The sequence below is a fragment of the Zosterops lateralis genome (assembly GCF_965231275.1).
Source record: "Zosterops lateralis genome assembly, chromosome: 4".
NCBI classification, from domain to species: Eukaryota; Metazoa; Chordata; class Aves; order Passeriformes; family Zosteropidae; genus Zosterops; species Zosterops lateralis.
In genome coordinates this window covers 48,790,693-48,808,991 of record NC_139765.1, presented here as the reverse complement: position 1 = coordinate 48,808,991, position 18,299 = coordinate 48,790,693, and the positions used below count along the sequence as shown (strand labels likewise).

The 18,299-nt window shown below is 35.9% G+C and overlaps 1 protein-coding gene across 4 annotated transcripts in view; it reads right to left on the bottom strand.

The window, feature by feature from the left end:
* Positions 1-2,636: 2,636 nt before the first annotated feature.
* Positions 2,637-18,299, bottom strand: part of MDFIC (MyoD family inhibitor domain containing) — a 52,496-nt gene continuing 36,833 nt past the window's right edge. For all 4 annotated transcript variants that reach the window (XM_083860382.1, XM_083860384.1, XM_083860383.1 and 1 more), the window contains exon 5: positions 2,637-6,130. In XM_083860382.1, coding sequence (XP_083716508.1) covers positions 5,883-6,130 — 248 coding nt within the window. In that variant the 3' untranslated portion in view covers positions 2,637-5,882. The remainder of the gene's footprint in view (positions 6,131-18,299) is intronic.

The window sequence follows — 18,299 nt, the reverse complement described above, 5'->3', positions numbered from 1 at the left end:
ATTGAGCTTCAGTTATTTAGATGCTAAGTCCAAAATTCCAAAGATAACACTTTTACAAGTCTCTTTGACTAGAAGTTGCACATAGCAGAGAACACAGAAAAGATGAACAAGCAACTTAAAATGCAACGTGTATCTTGGTATTGTCCCAGACTTCCATAATGAAGACCCTTTCAACTCTCTTTGAACCAAAATTTAAAAGAAAAACAAAACCAAACATTCTACTTTGCAAAAAAGCTATGGAAACAAAGGTAGGCACAATGTATCTAGTGCCTAAAAAAGTAGGACTGTAACATGAAACATATCAGAGTACAGTATATTCACAGTGTGGTCACTTTGAGCAACTTGGAGATGAGACAAATTTCTGAATCCTACATCACTGATTGAAGAGGAATTGTGCAGTGCTTGGGCACCAATTACATATCCTGCTGAGATGATATAAAGAGCTCCAATTATAGTAGGGCATTTTGTCGGTTAAAATAGCATATGCATACCAGAATAAAAATCAGTAAGGCACTATTAAATGTATAAAATGTATTATACAGTCTTTCATCTTACATTCCATTTTTATGAGTACTGAATGGTAATGTACTAACAATTGCTATAATATGTGTACATAAAATAGGAAAACAGGATTGTACGCAGTGTTTTATTAAGTGTGCTGAACTGATAGGAGAATTGGAATTGCTCAGCCTGGAAAAAAGAGCTTTTGGTTCGCCTAACTGCAGCCTTCCAGCCTTCCTGAAGTGAGCCTAAATGGAAAATGAGAGACTATTTACAAGGTCATGTAGTGATAGGACGAAGAAGAATGGGCTTAAAGCTGAAAGAAGGGAGGTTTAGATTAGATATTGGGAAGCAATTCCCAGTGTGAGGGTGATGAGGCACTAGAACAGGTTGTCCAGAGAAGTTGTGGATGCCTCACCCCTGGAAGTATTCAAAGCCAGGTTGGATGGGGCTCTGAGCAACCTGATCTAGTTGAAGTTGTCCCTGCCCATGGCAAGTGGGTTGGAATCATACAGTGCTTAAGGTCTCTCCCAACCCAAGCCATTCTATGAAGCTATGATTAAAAGCTGTAAAGACATTAAGAACATTTAATCAAATTAAACATCTACCTGTTTTGCAGAATGATAGTTCGGGAAATGTTCTCTTTACAACTATAGTAGAAATATCCCATGATATTAAAGATTTCTAAAGGAGAGAAAACCCATCCTTTTATGACACTAGCACCAAATCACTGGAAAATAGCATAAGCAAGTGTTTAACTTTGTACAAGCAACCAATTTCACATTCAAGTACACTGAGCACACTCAACAAGTGCATCTCAGAAGTGAGTGCAGTGTATTATTTTTACTGAACTTCTTTCAACATTAAAATTGAGTTAAGGTCTCCCTGCTCTCTTTGGAAGTGCTAAGAGCTGGCAAAAGGTTAGGAAGGTAAGGGAAAAAAGCAAGATTAGTATCTGTAGGATTCTAGAGCTACTACTGTCACCAGCAAAACAATGTGAAGTCTTCCAGTACATGGTGTATGCACTCAATGTCTAGTACATTAGGGAGATATTTCTTTAATGTTTAACCTAATTTTGGGGCCAAGAGTAAGATTTCAGATACATCATTCATTCTATGATCTGTTACCTTTTAGAAAGTTACAAGACTGGAGATATTCAAAGCTTTATCATGGAGATACATCAATATAATTGGCACTGCTCTCCAAGAACATACATCATATATTGCAACCATTGAGATTTGAAAAAAAAGCCTGAGTGTGCAAGGAGCTCAGAAAAGTTTCTCATTTAGAATATTATAAAATCAGTGATTCATTTAAGCCAATACACAGTTCTTAACATGAGAACTATGACTGAAATAGAGCCATTATTCAATCCAAAAGCTCCTGAATGCTCCCCATCCTCCTTTACAGGAGCCATTTTTTTCTGGAATTCTTATAGATAACTAAACCAACCAAAATAGGTGTCAAATGATACTATTTGTCTATGTGTTTATCAGTTCATTTACTAAAAAAAGTATTTTGGTGCACATTCTCAATGGAAGACTTCATGATACACACTCAAACACAATTTCTGCCAGTTTTATCATCTCTCCTCTGTAATGGCCAGAGAAGCAATTGGTTTTGACCCTCTGCAGGGGTATAGATGTAGAAAAATTAGTGCAAAAGTCTATAGACATGCAGTTTCTGAACTTTTAAAGTAGGATAGGGATGTTCACACTTAGCTTAAGCCAACATGAAAAAAATATATGAATACTAAGAGCTGATTACACTCTTGGTTCAGCTTGTTTTTAATAAACTGAAGACTTGCTGTAGATGTTTTAAAATAACTTTCATTTTGATAAAATTTAATCATTACTGGAATTTCACCTAATTAATCCATTTTCACCCCAGAATGAATTTTCCCTCTTAATGACAAACTTTTTTACTGCTGGAGGGTCACGTTAGCACAGCTTCTAGTGTCTGAGTTGGCTGAGCTCCACCTGTACAACAACTTGCACACCGGTTCACCCTCTGTGCAAGTCCCTCAAAGGCCAACACCTTTAGGAAGGGTTAAAGCAGAAGAAAAAAAACCACAAAAAGACATGAAATTATTCTTCAGAGGAGTAACAAAGCAAGATTAGAAGAAGGTGACATCCAAAAGTTTCAAAATAAAGATCTTTATTTCAAAATAGTGTTTGCAAGTAGCACATCCAATTGAGATAAAATAGAAACAGCATATTTTTCAAATGGGCCAGTTTGCAGAACTATAACCTGAAATACTGTACAAGTTCACAAGAATTATTATAAAATAGACAAGTAAGTTCTAATGTTTTCATTTTATTTAAACTGTATTTTCACATTTGACTTCTAATTCTGCTTTTTTTTAAATTACACAAGGTGCTTACAAGATTGATTATAGAATGAAAATTACAAAACAGAATTTAAGGATATAAATATAGAAAGGAATTCCTTAAACTACATGCTAATATTCTCTGCTACAAAGATACGTTTTTCTAAAGTGCTAATATATCTATGACAAACAGTAGCAGATTACATTTAAATGTCAAATAAAATACACAATTTTTAATTTTTCAATTGCCTGTAATACTTTGATACTTCTAATCATCATCAGGTTTAATAACATTATTTTCACTTCCTAGCATTTCACAAATAAAGTGGGGAAATACATATCTGTGTGTGTATGTCCATGTGTGTGAGAAAAAGTATATACACATATGCATGAACAAAGTTCTGGTAATTACTGTTTTCATAATTTCAATAAATCACAAAGCCAGTAAGTTCCAGTAAGTAGAAACAAGCGCTCGTGCAGGGCAAACTCTATAGATAACTTTTACACGGGCAAAGGATTGGTTTTGGTTTTTTTTTTTTAACCATATCAACCTGTGGTAATAGTAATTTTTAGTAAGATCTAGCATTCACTAAAATACACAAATATGCATTTTCCAAGCACAGAACTGGAACTGCTCCAGCAGGGCATGGATACTGAGGCAAGACAAGAGACTGGAAGTCCTCTTCCCTGTCCCAAAAGCACAATCAGACAAGAAACAGCCATAATTCACCTCTCTGTGACCAGAAGGACACAGAGGAAAGACATGGTGCTGTCTAGCCTCAGAGAACATGTTCCCACAACCACGGTGTCAACCACAGACCTACAATGGACAAAGTGTTGTCTAGACTTTTTCCAAGGTGCATTGAGTCCCAATGCTCACTGTGATGCCCCCAGTTTCCCCAGAGGCATTATGCCTTACAAAGACAAAATGCCTCCAGGCAATGCCACTCAACCAAGGCACCTCTTCCCCCTTCCCAATGTGGTTCAGCCTTTTAGGAGTCATAATTGAGCCCCATGAGCCTGATTCTGAGCACTGGGAATTTATCAATTTAACTATATTATTCCTTATTAGCCTGCCTATTACCATAATATTTTTGTGCTCTCTGACTGGAATTTAACCAATAGAAAATTCTGACATGAATGGAAATGCACTTAATTTACGTAATACAGATCAGAATCTGGCCCAATACATGGAAAAAAAAACCCAGTATAAGAATAATACTTGCAGCAAACATCAAAAAACAGATTAGGAAACCCTCTGAGGGTGAATCTGCATTGCATCAGAATACACCACAATATTGCATATGCTAAGGCAAAGCGTAACACTTCCCAGCTCCCTAGTATAGTTAAGGATTTGGCTTCAGTGATAACTTGCAGTAGTAGGCACTACTAGTCAGTGTTCACAAGAAGAAGTTTTGGTTAATATCAGACCACTTGTCGACTTAGCTTCACACTCCTGTGATCTTTAGCTTGTCACATTTGCATAAATTGAATTCACTATAGTAGAAAGACATTTATGGCCAATTCACTCAACACAGATGCTATTGGCTATTGATGACTCCTGTAACAAAGCCTGAATTTAGGAGATCTACAAATCTACACTCTACAAATGGAGTATCTGGAGTGTAAACAGGAAAGTTTAAGTCTGTGAGATCAAGATGTGTGGGTGGTTTACACAGAAAAGTTTGTGAGCAACAGACATGGAGGGGAAAAATTAGCAGATGGTAAAGAAAACGGGTACTTTAATTTCCTAAATTTGGGAATGCCATAAACCTCTTAATGTGTTCCACAATTACAATTACAAAAGAGAGAGATTTCTTGGAAAAACTTAATGGCGTAATAGGGAATATACAGTTAGGTCCAACAGATCTTAACTGTATTTTTCAAACATTTTAAATACCAATCCTTTTATTTTTGAAGCATATCCTATATTTTCAAATGATCTTTTTTTACACAGTTATTTAAAAACAAAATTTAAAATGTATGTGAGAATAAACCTTTTTTTCACTTGCTTGTTGCATATAATGGCAGAATTCCTTGATCAAGTCAGTTTTAATTTGTTCTTATACACTGTTTAAATTCTGCTACCCTCTGTAGATCTTACACTCTAAAGAAATAAATACTAAGCTATGTGACACTGGCTCCAAACCACAAACACTGACCAGGCCACTTAAAGAACTGGTTTAGATTCTTGAGTTAACTTCTAATAATTTTCCTATTATAGCAAATTTTTGAAGTGTTTTTGTGTATTAGTTTGATACTCTAAGGATATATTTCCTGTCTACACAGATTTCCAAAGTCTCTTTCTAAGACGAAGCATTTCAAGTAATAATAGTACTGAACTAAAATGATAAGGTCTCTATTCTGTCTTGATTGATGACAAAGAAATCCTGGTACTCTTCCAATCCAGGGCAAAACTTATGCTGACTTTAGATTGTCAGATAATCTCAACAATGGAAAATACCAGGAATTACTGTCTAATCAATGAGATATTCAAAACAAAAGGCATACTGCCAACATGACCACTGTAGTAAAGCCAATTCTGATTTCTGATGCTGGCTTTTGAACTAAGTTTAAAACAATAGAGCAAAGTTGCTTTCAACCCAAAGAGAGAGAAATATAGATATTCTGATTTTCAGAATGCCTGTAAAGGCATGTTATGCATGGTGGCATTTGAGTGTTTAAACATTAAAGTAGATAAAGGCAAATACTTAAGGCTTTGCCTTGCAGTCTGTTCTCTGACCAAAATCTATCACTCGATTCAAATGGCAATTTTGCCTTCATATGGCCTGCAGTATCAGGCCTATAATTCACTTTCAGTAAACTCTTCCATTTGCAAAGCCAAAAGGAAGCTGGAATGTAGCTTTAGTTTCAAATACAAAACTATACAATTTGTGTTAGAATACAGATTTGAGGATTGCTTTTTAAAAAAATATTTATATAAAGGGAATTAACAGTGCAAGTGTGAAAATCTTACCTTGTCTTTCTTCAAATATATTTAAAGAAAAGCTCTCCAGTTTTATAGAGAATAATATAGAAAGGGATAAATATTTCATGATGGGAAGCAGATCCCACAGCATTCCATGCAGATCTCCAAGCAATCTGCAGATTCACAACACGCATCCATTATGCCACAGTCCATATCACATGGGCAGTTACAGTCATCCCCCATCTCGTCCCCGCAGCAGCAGCAGCAGGCATCCGACGTGCAGATGCCACAGGATGCTTGTCCCAGAACAATGTTACAGAGGGTGAGAAATTCACAGAACAAGCAAGCCAGGATACAGTGAACACAGCAATCTTCAGAGTAATAGTTCAATAGCATGTCAGGAACCAACAAAACAAAACAAAACAAAACAAAAACAAAAACAAAAACAAAAAGAGAGATAAAATCATTAAAATGTTTAAATCCAGATAATCACAATGTCAAATAAGTAGCTGAATGAAAATGCTTCAGAGTAGACATAATCTACCACAAAAAAGAGTGTTTTCCATCTTTATGGTCACTTCTGCAGCTCAACTCATCTCCAACTCTATGCAAGTTTCCTGTCACCACTTTACTTCATATAAATCCCAAGTACTTAACTGCTCAGAGCTGCTCAGATCAAACGCCTTAGTAATTTATTATGTAAAATATCCGTATCTATTATCTTCAGTTACATATTCTCATACAATATGTTAAAAAAATATTAAAAAACAACTAATGTTTGTTGTTAGGGAACTACCAAAATTATTTCCAGCCCTTCCCAGTTCATTTCGCCCTTCTGAAACTGTTTTGTTTGCCCAGTACATGTGAAAAAAATAAAGGAGTTGCCCAAACATCATTGCTTTCTTTATTGTTTTTCGCACACTTTAAAACCAGCTTAACAGTATGCTTATATGCATTTCTTACTTTCAACAATATGTAAAATATTCAGTCAAAATACAGATTCTCCTATTGCTTTTCTACACAAATCTACTGGCACTTCTTTTAATGTACTGCTTCTATCTTCAAGAGTTCTAAACTACACCTGAATACCAATATCCAGCTTTTAGAAGTACTAAATTCTATACTACTAAATTGTATAGATGATTAAGGTGTCCCACAAACTATCTGCAAACAATATGGCACCCAAAGAGTAAATATATGGAATAACTTCAAACAATAATACAGTCACGAGACATGAAAGGAAAACATGGATTGGAACTAAATATGAGCCAGTGAAAAGGAGACGCAGGAATGAGGGGTATAGTCAATTTTACATAATATGTATAAATTCATATGTATAAACATATTTAATTTGTAAGAAGCAGTGAATAGTCATTCAGAAACAAAATGAAAACTTAAAAATGCAATATGTGGTCAAGATGGATAAATACTTTTCTTTCCTAGCCTCAGCTTCCATTCTTTTTACTGCTTGCAAACTTTGAACTCTTTAGCCACAGACAAGCAAAGATTGGGAAAATGTCCTGGGGAAAATATCCTGCACAACCTCATCTTATCTCTTGCCCCTAGAGTCTATCACAAGTATCCTCTATGAGAGTCTGTTAGGAATGACAGGATATTGAACTATATGGATGACTGGTCTGAGCACCTACAGACATTAGGTTCTATAGACTTTATGTTCTTAAGAGTTCACAGGCTGAAGACTGCTATCATAGGAGAAAATTTGCAATTACTTGCAACAGTAATACTATTATCAGGCCTTCTAACCAAATTTATAAATGTAAAAAATTATGCAGTAGCCACGACAAGCATGTTGATTGACTCCAAATACCTCTAACATTGCAGAAACTCTGACTGCATGATAGTGCAGTGATGACTTACAGAAGCAAGCATGAATACTTACAGCAATGCAGCAACAGAGGCTCAGACCAGCCAATTCTGTCCCAAGAAGCAAAAGAACTAGTTGAACCTTTAGCCCATTCTTACTTACTATACTACTTTGAACCCTTAGCCCATTCTTACTTACTATACTACTTAGATGCAAACTCAGCTTGGACATTTCTGTACTGCAATGTGGCCACATAATGTACTACTGAACCCTTATGCCCAAAAGAAAAAAAATGGAAATTTCAGAAAAAGCAAGAAGACAGAAAAAACCCAAAACCCTAACCTTAAAATCTCCCTACTACTGTGCAGGAAGCAAAACAGAGGAAACCACAGGTACATTTAAACTGCTTTAAAGAAAATTGTTTCTTGTATGAAAAGGCTCCTACTCCCAAGGACATAATGTCACTAAATAAATGACCTTCATAGAAAACACAGAAGATATGTGAAAAAAAGCTGGAAAGTATCAGTTCACTGAAGAGGACCAAAGCCAGACTGATAGTGATTAATTAGCTGGTTGTCATGGAGATGGTGTTAAATATGCTCAGGTAAAATCTCCTTTCAGATTTTCGTTTAGCATGAAGGAAAAAGATAAAGTCAAGAGTTCTGTCTAAGAAACCTTCATGTTTGAGGAACTAAGGTTTTAGTTTATTCCATCTTTAAATATAGCTTTAAGAAGATAATAAAACAAAAACAAATGTTGTCCTATGATTTTTTTTTAGTACACCGTAATAAAACTTTGTGTGTATACATACTGTAAATAGGATGCTCAAAAAAATCTTGCCTGCTTCATGCAGGATATGTAAAATTGCAGAGAGAGAAATACACATTCACAGCCATAATACATTTCTATTGATAGGCAAGGAAGTTCATAGGTTAAAAAACAGAGAACGTACTCAGAAAGCATTTTCTGCACCCACAAAAAACCTTTTCCCTCCTAATCTAAAAAACCCACCAAATCAAGACTTACAAGAAGAGGCAGTGTTGATTTAAGTTAAAGTATTTCAAATGTAAAAGCTATGAAAAATGGTCCAAGACATAGTAAGAAATTTTGGCCATTAGTATTATTACGGCTACTCTGTAGAGGGTTTTTTTCCTCTGTCTTCTTCACTGATTGGAACACTAAAACGATTTATTTACCTACTCTTTATTTTTATTTCCTTCTTCCCAGATGGCAAACTTAATATTCAATTCAAATATACCGATTTTACTTAACCTTCACGAACAATTAACAGAAAGCAGAGATACCCTTTAGTGCTCTCTTCATTCTTGCTATGACTCTTTGTACAACGAATGTAAACTTTGACCCACATTTCAAGGACAAAACTGAAATAATCATGCTTTTATGTTCTTCATGTTACTGACTTTTAATAGCTATCCAGGTAGCAATTATTTAACACATGACAAAGCATGCTGTTACCTAGTCCTACCTAACTTGCTGAATTCAGAATCATGGTTCTAAAGGGCTGTAATACAGTTGGATAAAATGGGTGGAAGAATAAATTCTTCCATGTATGACCCCTATTTCTTGGCTTCTTATCTACAGATGCAATTACAGGAAAAAGATACAGTTACGCTTTATTTTTGTAGTAATATCAAACCTACATGCCTCAAAAAACTCATCCTTCTCTAGTATCTACATTCCTACAGCAACCTGTTGGTTCCACTGGAAACATTATACAGCTAAAACCGACTGCCATTATGAGCAGTGGAATACAGCCATGAATGTGCTATACAAAGCTCACTTCAAGAGATATGGCCACAGGTTTTTCATTACCATGTTGGAGACCACTACAATGTATTTCATTGCTTACACAAGACACTCCAATATTTTTTTCCTTCTTACAAAATCAAGGAGACTATTTTAAATTACATATTATTCTAAATTTCAAAACTTACTAGTACATTAAGAATAAAGACTGTACTTAACTTCCACTCTTTAACTTTACTCCATAAAAATCCACTTCTTTTTTTCCAGATGATTGAGGAGTGGAACACTTTAATCCAACTAGAACTAAACATACTTTATGTATTTGTAAACTTGGTGCTTTTAATGTCTGACCATGTGTTTTCTGGAAACTTTAAGTATATTCTAGTCTCTTCTAATATGGAAATGATACAGTAATACCAGTTATAACACTGGCGCCAGCTTAAAATCATCCATTTCTTTAAGATCTTTTGTTTGTTTGAGAATTGGAGGGTCTCATTCTTCTATCATTAGATATAGTAGCACAATCAAGAACTAGGGCCATGTCTTTATTGTGGATGGAACTCCACTAGCCTTGACATCCATGATGCACTACCATTGATTCTGAAGTTTCTTGAGGTTTAAGTTTTCATTAAAGCAATTTGTGTCTCTGTGGAAGTATTTAAGTTGCATCACTCAGGCAAATCATTAATGAAGATAAACTTTTTCTTAGGACTTCTACAATACACCACACCAGTCTCAAATCTTCATTGTTCTTCAATTCTTATATTACACTTTAATAGAGAAATGCTGCACTAGAGATTGTCACTACATGAAAGTGAAGATGTGGGGTGTTAACACTGTCTAGTGGCATACTTTAAAAAAAAAAAAAACCAAACAAGTACACCTACCTTAGTTCTTTTACCAAATGCTTCTGATTTCAACAAAATACTATTTCACATTTGTTGACTAGATCTAAGCTCCCATATGCTATGCTAAATAGCATAAATTACAACAGTCTTGATCTGTAGGCAATGCTAGTACATTTCATTAGACCAACTTGTGTTTGGGGGAAAAAGGTGAGCTTTCAGATATGCAAGCTTATCTTCAATTATTCTTTCATTTTGTCTGGGATGAAATTTAGACCTGAAATTAAAAGGGTCATCCCATCTGACATTTTTTAAAACCAATGTAAGTGAAGGTGTTTCCTTAATCCTTTGGCACATCCCCAAAAGGTACAGATTTGCTAGGGAACTTCATCAAAACTGGTAAATAATGCCAAGGCAAAGAGGACCCAACCAACATGTTTAAGTTTTTGCTGTTTTATATCATACATACATCCCCAACCTGTGTTGATTTAACCAAAGAGTGGATACAGTAACATCTCTTACTGTAACAGTACATGTAACATATATTTTAACTGGATTTTACATGTTACCATAGACAACATCCAGAAAAGAAACGGGCCTGAGATCCCTTCAAGCTTTACACAGTTATAAAAGCCCAGAAAGCTCCACTCCTAACTTAGCCCAGTTATAACAGCTATGCTCATTCAAGGAAAAGAAACAATTTCAATAAAACAATTTAAAAAAAAAAGAAAAAAAAGTGTGTTAATGTTTGTCCATGTATTTAAACATTTGCATGTGCATGCTATGTTTTAATTCTAAAACTTCTGCATACAAATATTACTATGGTATCCAATTTCTTTCAAATACTGAAATATGCATTTATTTTATTTCATTTCAATTTCCCTTGTATCATCTCCTCTTCATTTTTATGAAAAGGTGCAGCTCTACTTAAAAGACAGATTTTAAAGACAACTATCAATCATCAAAACTGTACAGGAAATGCAGAAGGTGAACTGAAAAATGCACAGAGAAATGTACGTGCAGGCTGCTATGTGCCGCTTTTGTAATGTTTGACACTAACCTGTCACAAACTGACTCAAAAAGCTTTCATACCAAGAAGGCAGGTCACATATGATAAAAGTTTTTCATGTCTACAGTGGTAAATAAGCTCACTTACAGGATGGTGACCTTGGTCAGCTTCTTACTAACTATATTCACCAAGTTCAGACAACTCAAAACAAATCTCCAGGCACTCTGCTGTCTCATAGAGAGAATCAAAAAGGGCAAATCCACAATCAAAGTGACAGCTGAGGTCTTCAGCAGGGGTTTACTGTGGGCCCCTGCAGAGCCCTGAACAGAAGCCCCAGCAGGTGCTACAGGCGTCCCGCAGGCCGGCAGCGCGGGCTGGCAGCGGCTGCGGTGAACACACAGCACCAGCGACAGAGAGCCCGCAGCTGGAGCAGCACAGCACCAGCCAGAAACCACCCAGCACCAGGTTCCTAAAGGGCTGCAGAGGCAAGGAGCAAAATTCCCGAGTGGTGGCACACACACCGTCACACCTCCCACCGCTCCTGCAACGGGGCTCATGGGCAGGTTCTGTGACCCACTGCCTTTCTTTTGAGAAAAATCACTGCACCCAGGAAAATGTTCACAGGAAAACAAGAAAAGGCAGAAAGAAGGAACTGACATTTTGTATGGAATATGGTTATTTCTAGATAAAAGAGTGACATTTATTTAGACAGGGGAAAACATAGTTACAAAGCCTAGTATGCATGGTATTTCACCACTTAAAATAAAAAAACTATTATCTCTATTGAACAAGAGAACTAAGATGTTGCCTGAATAGGCAAATCACACTAACACATGGAAACTTCCTTCAAAGCTTATATTCTAAGGTCTCAATACAGATAAAAACTCAGGAGTAAAATGATCCCTTTTAAACATGCAGGTATACTAAGAAAGCTGCTAATTTCCAATACCTCAGACTTCCTTAGAATATGAAGCCTTCATTGCCACTGCTCACCACTGCAAAAACTGAGACAAGTTAGGTGCTAGCTAGACTATGTTCTTATAAAATGGATGCTGTTGGAAGACCCTTTTTCTGTTACAGGCTTTGTTTTTCCATTACAGGCCCTGTTTTTCCATTCAGTCCTGTTAAAAAACATGTAAATTACCTTTCAAGACTTCTGTGCGAAAAACTACATAAACAATACTTAAAACACATCACTCTTCGAAATGCCTTCTTAAAAAACACACATTTCACCATACGATAGTTATTTGCCCTCTGCCTGATTCACAACTGTGTTCTGATACAACCTTGTCTAACAAAACCCCGTTTAGCACTTCATGCTCAGACACAAATTCACTCTGAACCAACTTCTATAACATAACAAATGAAATTTCAGCTGAACTAGAGAGACTGCCAGGTACTAACAAGCAGCTACCTAAATACTACTTAATGGTAAAGAATGAATTTCAGAAGTGTATGTGTATGTTTAAAAAATAAAAGCCAGGTTTAGAGATGGCCAAAGATACTTCTGCAATGCTAGGCTATTGATGCACACTCTTACTGAGCGTCAGTAAATAAATACCAACCAAATGATTGAACAGTATATAAAAGAAAACTTACTGGTGCTCTGGTGTCCCTTATGAGGGAAAAAACCCAACACAATCCTATTGCAAATCATGCGTATTAAAGGAAAGTGTCCTGGAACCAATTTTTCCTATACAAAGTTACATAAACCAAAGTAAAATATTCCTACTTCAAACAGAAGTCTGCTAGCATGTTAAGACAACTACATGTGTATGCACCTTGTGGCTCTTAAGACCCTGGCTTAATACAAAGGCTATTTGTTGGACTTGCTTTGTCTTCAGTTAAGCCTACAGCATCACCTGGGATATTCTAATAAATTAATGTACTCAGCAGCATGAGTTAAATAGTGTCCACCAACCCCATGCTTTGATTAAAAATCTAGAACAGCTGAAGTTGCATTATACTGAAAAAGAAGAGGGAGGGGGAGATGCATTCAAATGCCCCCCGAAAAGTTGAATTTTAAACACTGGATTCAAAAAAACACCCACACTTTGGGTGAATTAGTTCATTGCATCTCTAAGCTCAGCACCACGAGAAGTACAGTCTAGAAAGCTGAGGAAGGTTGCTTCAGGCTTTGCTTCTGGGAAAGCATGAATGGTAACTTAAATGTGGTGGCAAGTCTGCACTGACTGTCCTTCCCCAGAGCCTCAACCCCATGCTGCAGGGTTTCCTTATCTAGCTCACTGCTGCATCTAGCCTTATTACACTTCCTAAAGATCTCTCCTGAAAGAAACCCATTGCAAAGAAGATGCCTTCAAGTGCCCTTCTAATTTAAAAAGCCTGGGAAGGAAGGAATAAAGATTAGATCTCACTGTCCACACAGGAAGCAGGCTCATGATCTGTTCAGCACAGTTTAACAAGCTACTGTTTCCAAATGAATACAGCAATTTTATATGCTCAAAGCCTTTTGAATGAAGTACCACATTAAACTGAAAATATCAAGTCACTGGAGTTGTGGCAACTTCCCTGCCAAACACAGCAACTTCTGAGGTCACAAAAATTTGACCAGAAGCAAAAGCTTCATGTCAAAAATGAATTAAAACCTGTATTCCCTCTCTCCATCCTTAACTTTTCATAAATGATTGCTTTGATTCAAAACTTGTATAACATCAAGCTTCATAAGGATTTGGTAGGAAAACTTGGTTTAGTTTTTAGAAAATAACAGGCACCTACCTTGGCCCCTCACTCCCTTAACTGAATTCCTCTTCCATCCTTCCCCCTGCCCAACTTTTTTCCTTTCCTCCTCCAACTCTGCATGTCATTATTACTTACCTTCCACCACTCTGATACACGTATGTATGTATTCAATTACTCATCTGTCTTCACTTCCTGACATCTATATCTACTGTTCTGCTGCCTCATTGCTGTCCCCTTTAGACCTCCTCTCTTCTCTTAAGTTTCTCTGGACAAGTCTGCATCTGGATCTGCATCAGAGCTCTGGATATTCTGCATCTGAACACAGCAGCTAGACTGCCTTCCTTTTTACTCATTTACAATTGCTTTTTCGTGTTTCCAAAGTGTTTTTCTCCACTGCTCATAACAAACAGGTGCAAAATACTAACAATTCTCTTTGCTAGTGGCCTACCAACTAGAATTTTGGAAGTACTATGACACCTCTGGCATTAATAATTCAAAATATTATTAAAATTTCTTTGAACTAATTTTTTTTTTTTTATTCCCAATATTCACTGAAACCCATCCAGTCCCTTTGAAAAATCTTTAGAACTGAAACAGTGCTTTAAAACTGCTTTTTAGGAGTGAAACTCCACCTATTTTATAATACCTTTGGTTTTTCTGTAGTGTAAGTTATGGAGCTGAGTAAGATTTCTTCAGGGACAATATGGATTAATAATAGATGTGGAGGAAAAGCAGAACTGGTGAGTGCACTCACACCCTCTTAAGTCTCACTGGATGTGAAAGTGTTTCTAACAAACATATTCTGGAATGCTGACATGACCACATATACTACAGACTCATTTAAAAAAAGGAGTTTTTTAAGCTTTTTTTACTACTGTTACCAAAATATTTGTTGTATTTCCTACACAAATTCACCTCAAAAAGCTCACAAGATGTGACCCACAGCATAAGTGGAGTTTTCAGTTGGAACAATTAATAAAAGAGTTCTTAAGTGTAGTTGGTGAATTTTTGAGGGGTGATAGACTGGGAGATTTCACAGCTTGTGTTAGGACTGCCCAGCACTTCGGGGACCAACAAGTGCAGTACTAACCTTCACAGGAAGATGTGCTACCCAGGGCAAAGTAATACTGAACTCCAATTAGCTTTCTAGTATATATACTGAAATCTGCAGTATATGAAGCACCATGCTGCATTTTAAATAAGCATGAGCCTGAATATGCTCCTGTGCAGGATGGGGGCAAGCCCATCATGTTTCTTGATTCTATCCTGCTTCAAGCCCTTCCAGGCTTTCTGTTCTGTCAATAGATACAATAGTCTAGAGCAAAGTACCAGACCTGGAAAATCTTTGCATTACAGCCAAGTGTGATGCTCCAGAAATATTCACATTTTGTCTTTTAAGAAGAATCAAGAAAAATGTGGCTTTTGGGAGGGAATAAGAAAAAAATATTTTCTCTTTCCTATATTTTAAACTCAGCTTCACAGCCAGAATTTTCACTTTTCTTCCTTCTGAGGACATAATTTTTCCTTTTCTCTGGCCACTTTCCTTCACTTAATTCAGTTAGTCTCCTGACTGACAACAAACCAGAACACCCAAGGAGGAAGAAAATGCAGATGGTGTAAAAATACAGGGTGTGTATTTTCAGGTTTAAAAAAACCAAACAAGGCTAGCAATTAGATTATAAAATCTAATAAAAATAATAAAGGTTCTAAATAAAAAAAAGTACTAGATAAGGAATAGCAAAATTAAAATGAATTGAAATATCTGAAAGTGTACAAGTTTACCTTATTTCTTTTTACTAAAACTTTCTGGATGCAGTAGTAATAAGCAGGTGAGTTAATTTGGGTGATTTATTACTCACAGTACAAAATAAATATCATCATTCAAGTATCATTCTGCATAAGACCAGCTGCCTAGAAGTTATATTATTACACTATATATATATGTGCCTGAATACAAATACACATCTTCAAGTAAATTCAAGCCCAGCAACTCTTCAGCAGAAACCAGTGCCTTACAAGGTTAACATGGTACAAGTTAAAGCAAAGCCGAGTAGTTAAAGCAATGTCACAAATAATTTTCAATAGCTTTGTATCTTTTCCATCTTCCTGTAAGCTGTGTCAATAGCCTCTACAGAAATGTCATCAAATCAGAAGAGGCAACTGTTTAGAAAAATGCCTCTTTGCCCAAATATGTTCATTATACAAAGCAGCTGCAGAAGTTAGGTTCAAATTAATGGTGTATACCATTTTGAAAGAATGTCTGTGCAATCCTCAGTCACTGAACTTATTAATACACTCTTCTGGCTTAGTAAAATTAGATGCATTTATCAAGATTATATATATGTATATATATATATATACATATATATATGCATATATTCCTGATTTAAATGCAATTACAGCCCTTTAAACAAGTAACTGGGCGAATTTTCTAATGCAGTCTTCCAGAAGTAGTCATAAGGGGTTAACATGAATTGTAGTAATAGCACAAATATTTTTAAGCTATAAATAAATAATTTTTCCCTTAAACAGTGTGCTCTTCTTTGTGTTAATTCAGATATTTCAAGTGACTGTTGCCAGACTTTCTGATTATGCATCATCTAAAAAATTGGGATGATAGAACAAATAAAATATATATTGATACCTCCTGAAAGGTGACAGCTTGATAAGAATACTACTTATAGTTTATAGCTCTGTCAATGTAGCCCCATAGGGTGCCTTACTGAAAAGCTGAAGAAGCTGTCAGAAGGTTTGTACATGTGTGCATGCAGATGTATTTACACAAATATAAAACATGTCTGTCAGAGAACTATAAAGCAAAATAAATTTCAAAACCAGAAAATCACTTTTAAAAACAAATATTCCCTTATGGGTATATTCCAATACACCAGACATGCTTTAATCACCGCACGATAAAACCTGTCCTGTGCTCAGATTGAGTAAAAGAAAACTCAGAGTTGCAGACATTTGCAGAATGGGACAAGCTACTCAGAGCATATATCCAAGTTCTCAAATTCAAAAGGAGAACATTACAATGCCAGATGTATAGTGTTGACTATATTTAACCTTAGCTGTTAGGTAATTTGTGAAATTAAGTGTGACAATACGACTATCTTGTATTTCTGTGCTTTGAAAGAATGCAATTTATACAATGTGACAACACGATTTAATTATCTATATTTTAAGCAGATATGCCTTTAAGAGTAACAACATTTCTACTGTATATAAAAATGGCAGTATGTATGATGTATATATATATATATATATATTCTGTATGATGGCAGTTTCAGGCAACTAACACAATTATGTTGGATATTAAAATTAGATGTTAGAATTTAAAGCAAAATCTGAAGATATTAATTTTCTCCTCAATAACTTAGTAATTTGACATAATTTGACATTCAGTTATTAAACAGAAAAAAGCCCCAACAACTGTTTTTATTACAGGATAATTTTAGAAGAAAAAAGGAAATGTTTGCCATAATCAATTGTATATAGAATTGAACAGGGCAGGCAATTCCTCTGAAACAACAGTTTGTTGTTTCTTTTCAGAGGTTGAATTTCCTAAAATTCAGAGGCCTGCAGTTTGTTTCAGTCACATGAACAGATCTAGGATTCTTAAGATACAGTCTTTTCAAAGTGCACTAAGGAGAAACATATAAGGATATTTCATGTAACAGAAAAGGGAATACAGGAAGTATGAAGTTGTGATTTTGGAAAGAAATGGTGGAGGACTAAAAGTGCAACAGAAAAGTAACAGTAGATGCTTGAAGATAAACATGAAAATAAACAATAGCAAGGTGGACCAGCCCATAGAAGGGTCTGACTGAAGCTCTTCTTGATGTTACTACACAGATTCACTGAGTAAGTTTGACTAAAGTAGGTGAAGTCAAAAGGAGTCATCCACTGACATCAGGAGGCTTCGTTGAGGCCGCTACATGCTGTCCTTCTGATCCCTCATCTTTTCATCTAGGCTGAGGATCCTCTCCATTTCACTGAACACTACCATCTCTCACTTCTCTAAGAATCTGTGTCTGTCCCCTTCCTCTAGAGGTGTTTTTTTTAACCAGTCACATCTATGCCTGGCTCAAACCAATAAAATTTCTAGAGTCTCTACACTCTCCTTGTTCAGAGCAATAGCAAAATCCATTAAATATATTAGTGCTAATGGGAAGGCAGTAGATTGAGAAGCTCAGAAACTCTGGAACCATGAGTGTAAATGCAGGCAGTGAGAGCACAGAGACACAGCTAAAACATAAGGGAAATTATTTACTTTTGCTTATTTAGCTATGCAGGAGTATGAAGCTTATTTGTGCACATTATCTACATCCCAAATATAGCATAAGACACACCGAACACTGAAGCACAGGTCATTGTTTTATTATCTAGTGTTC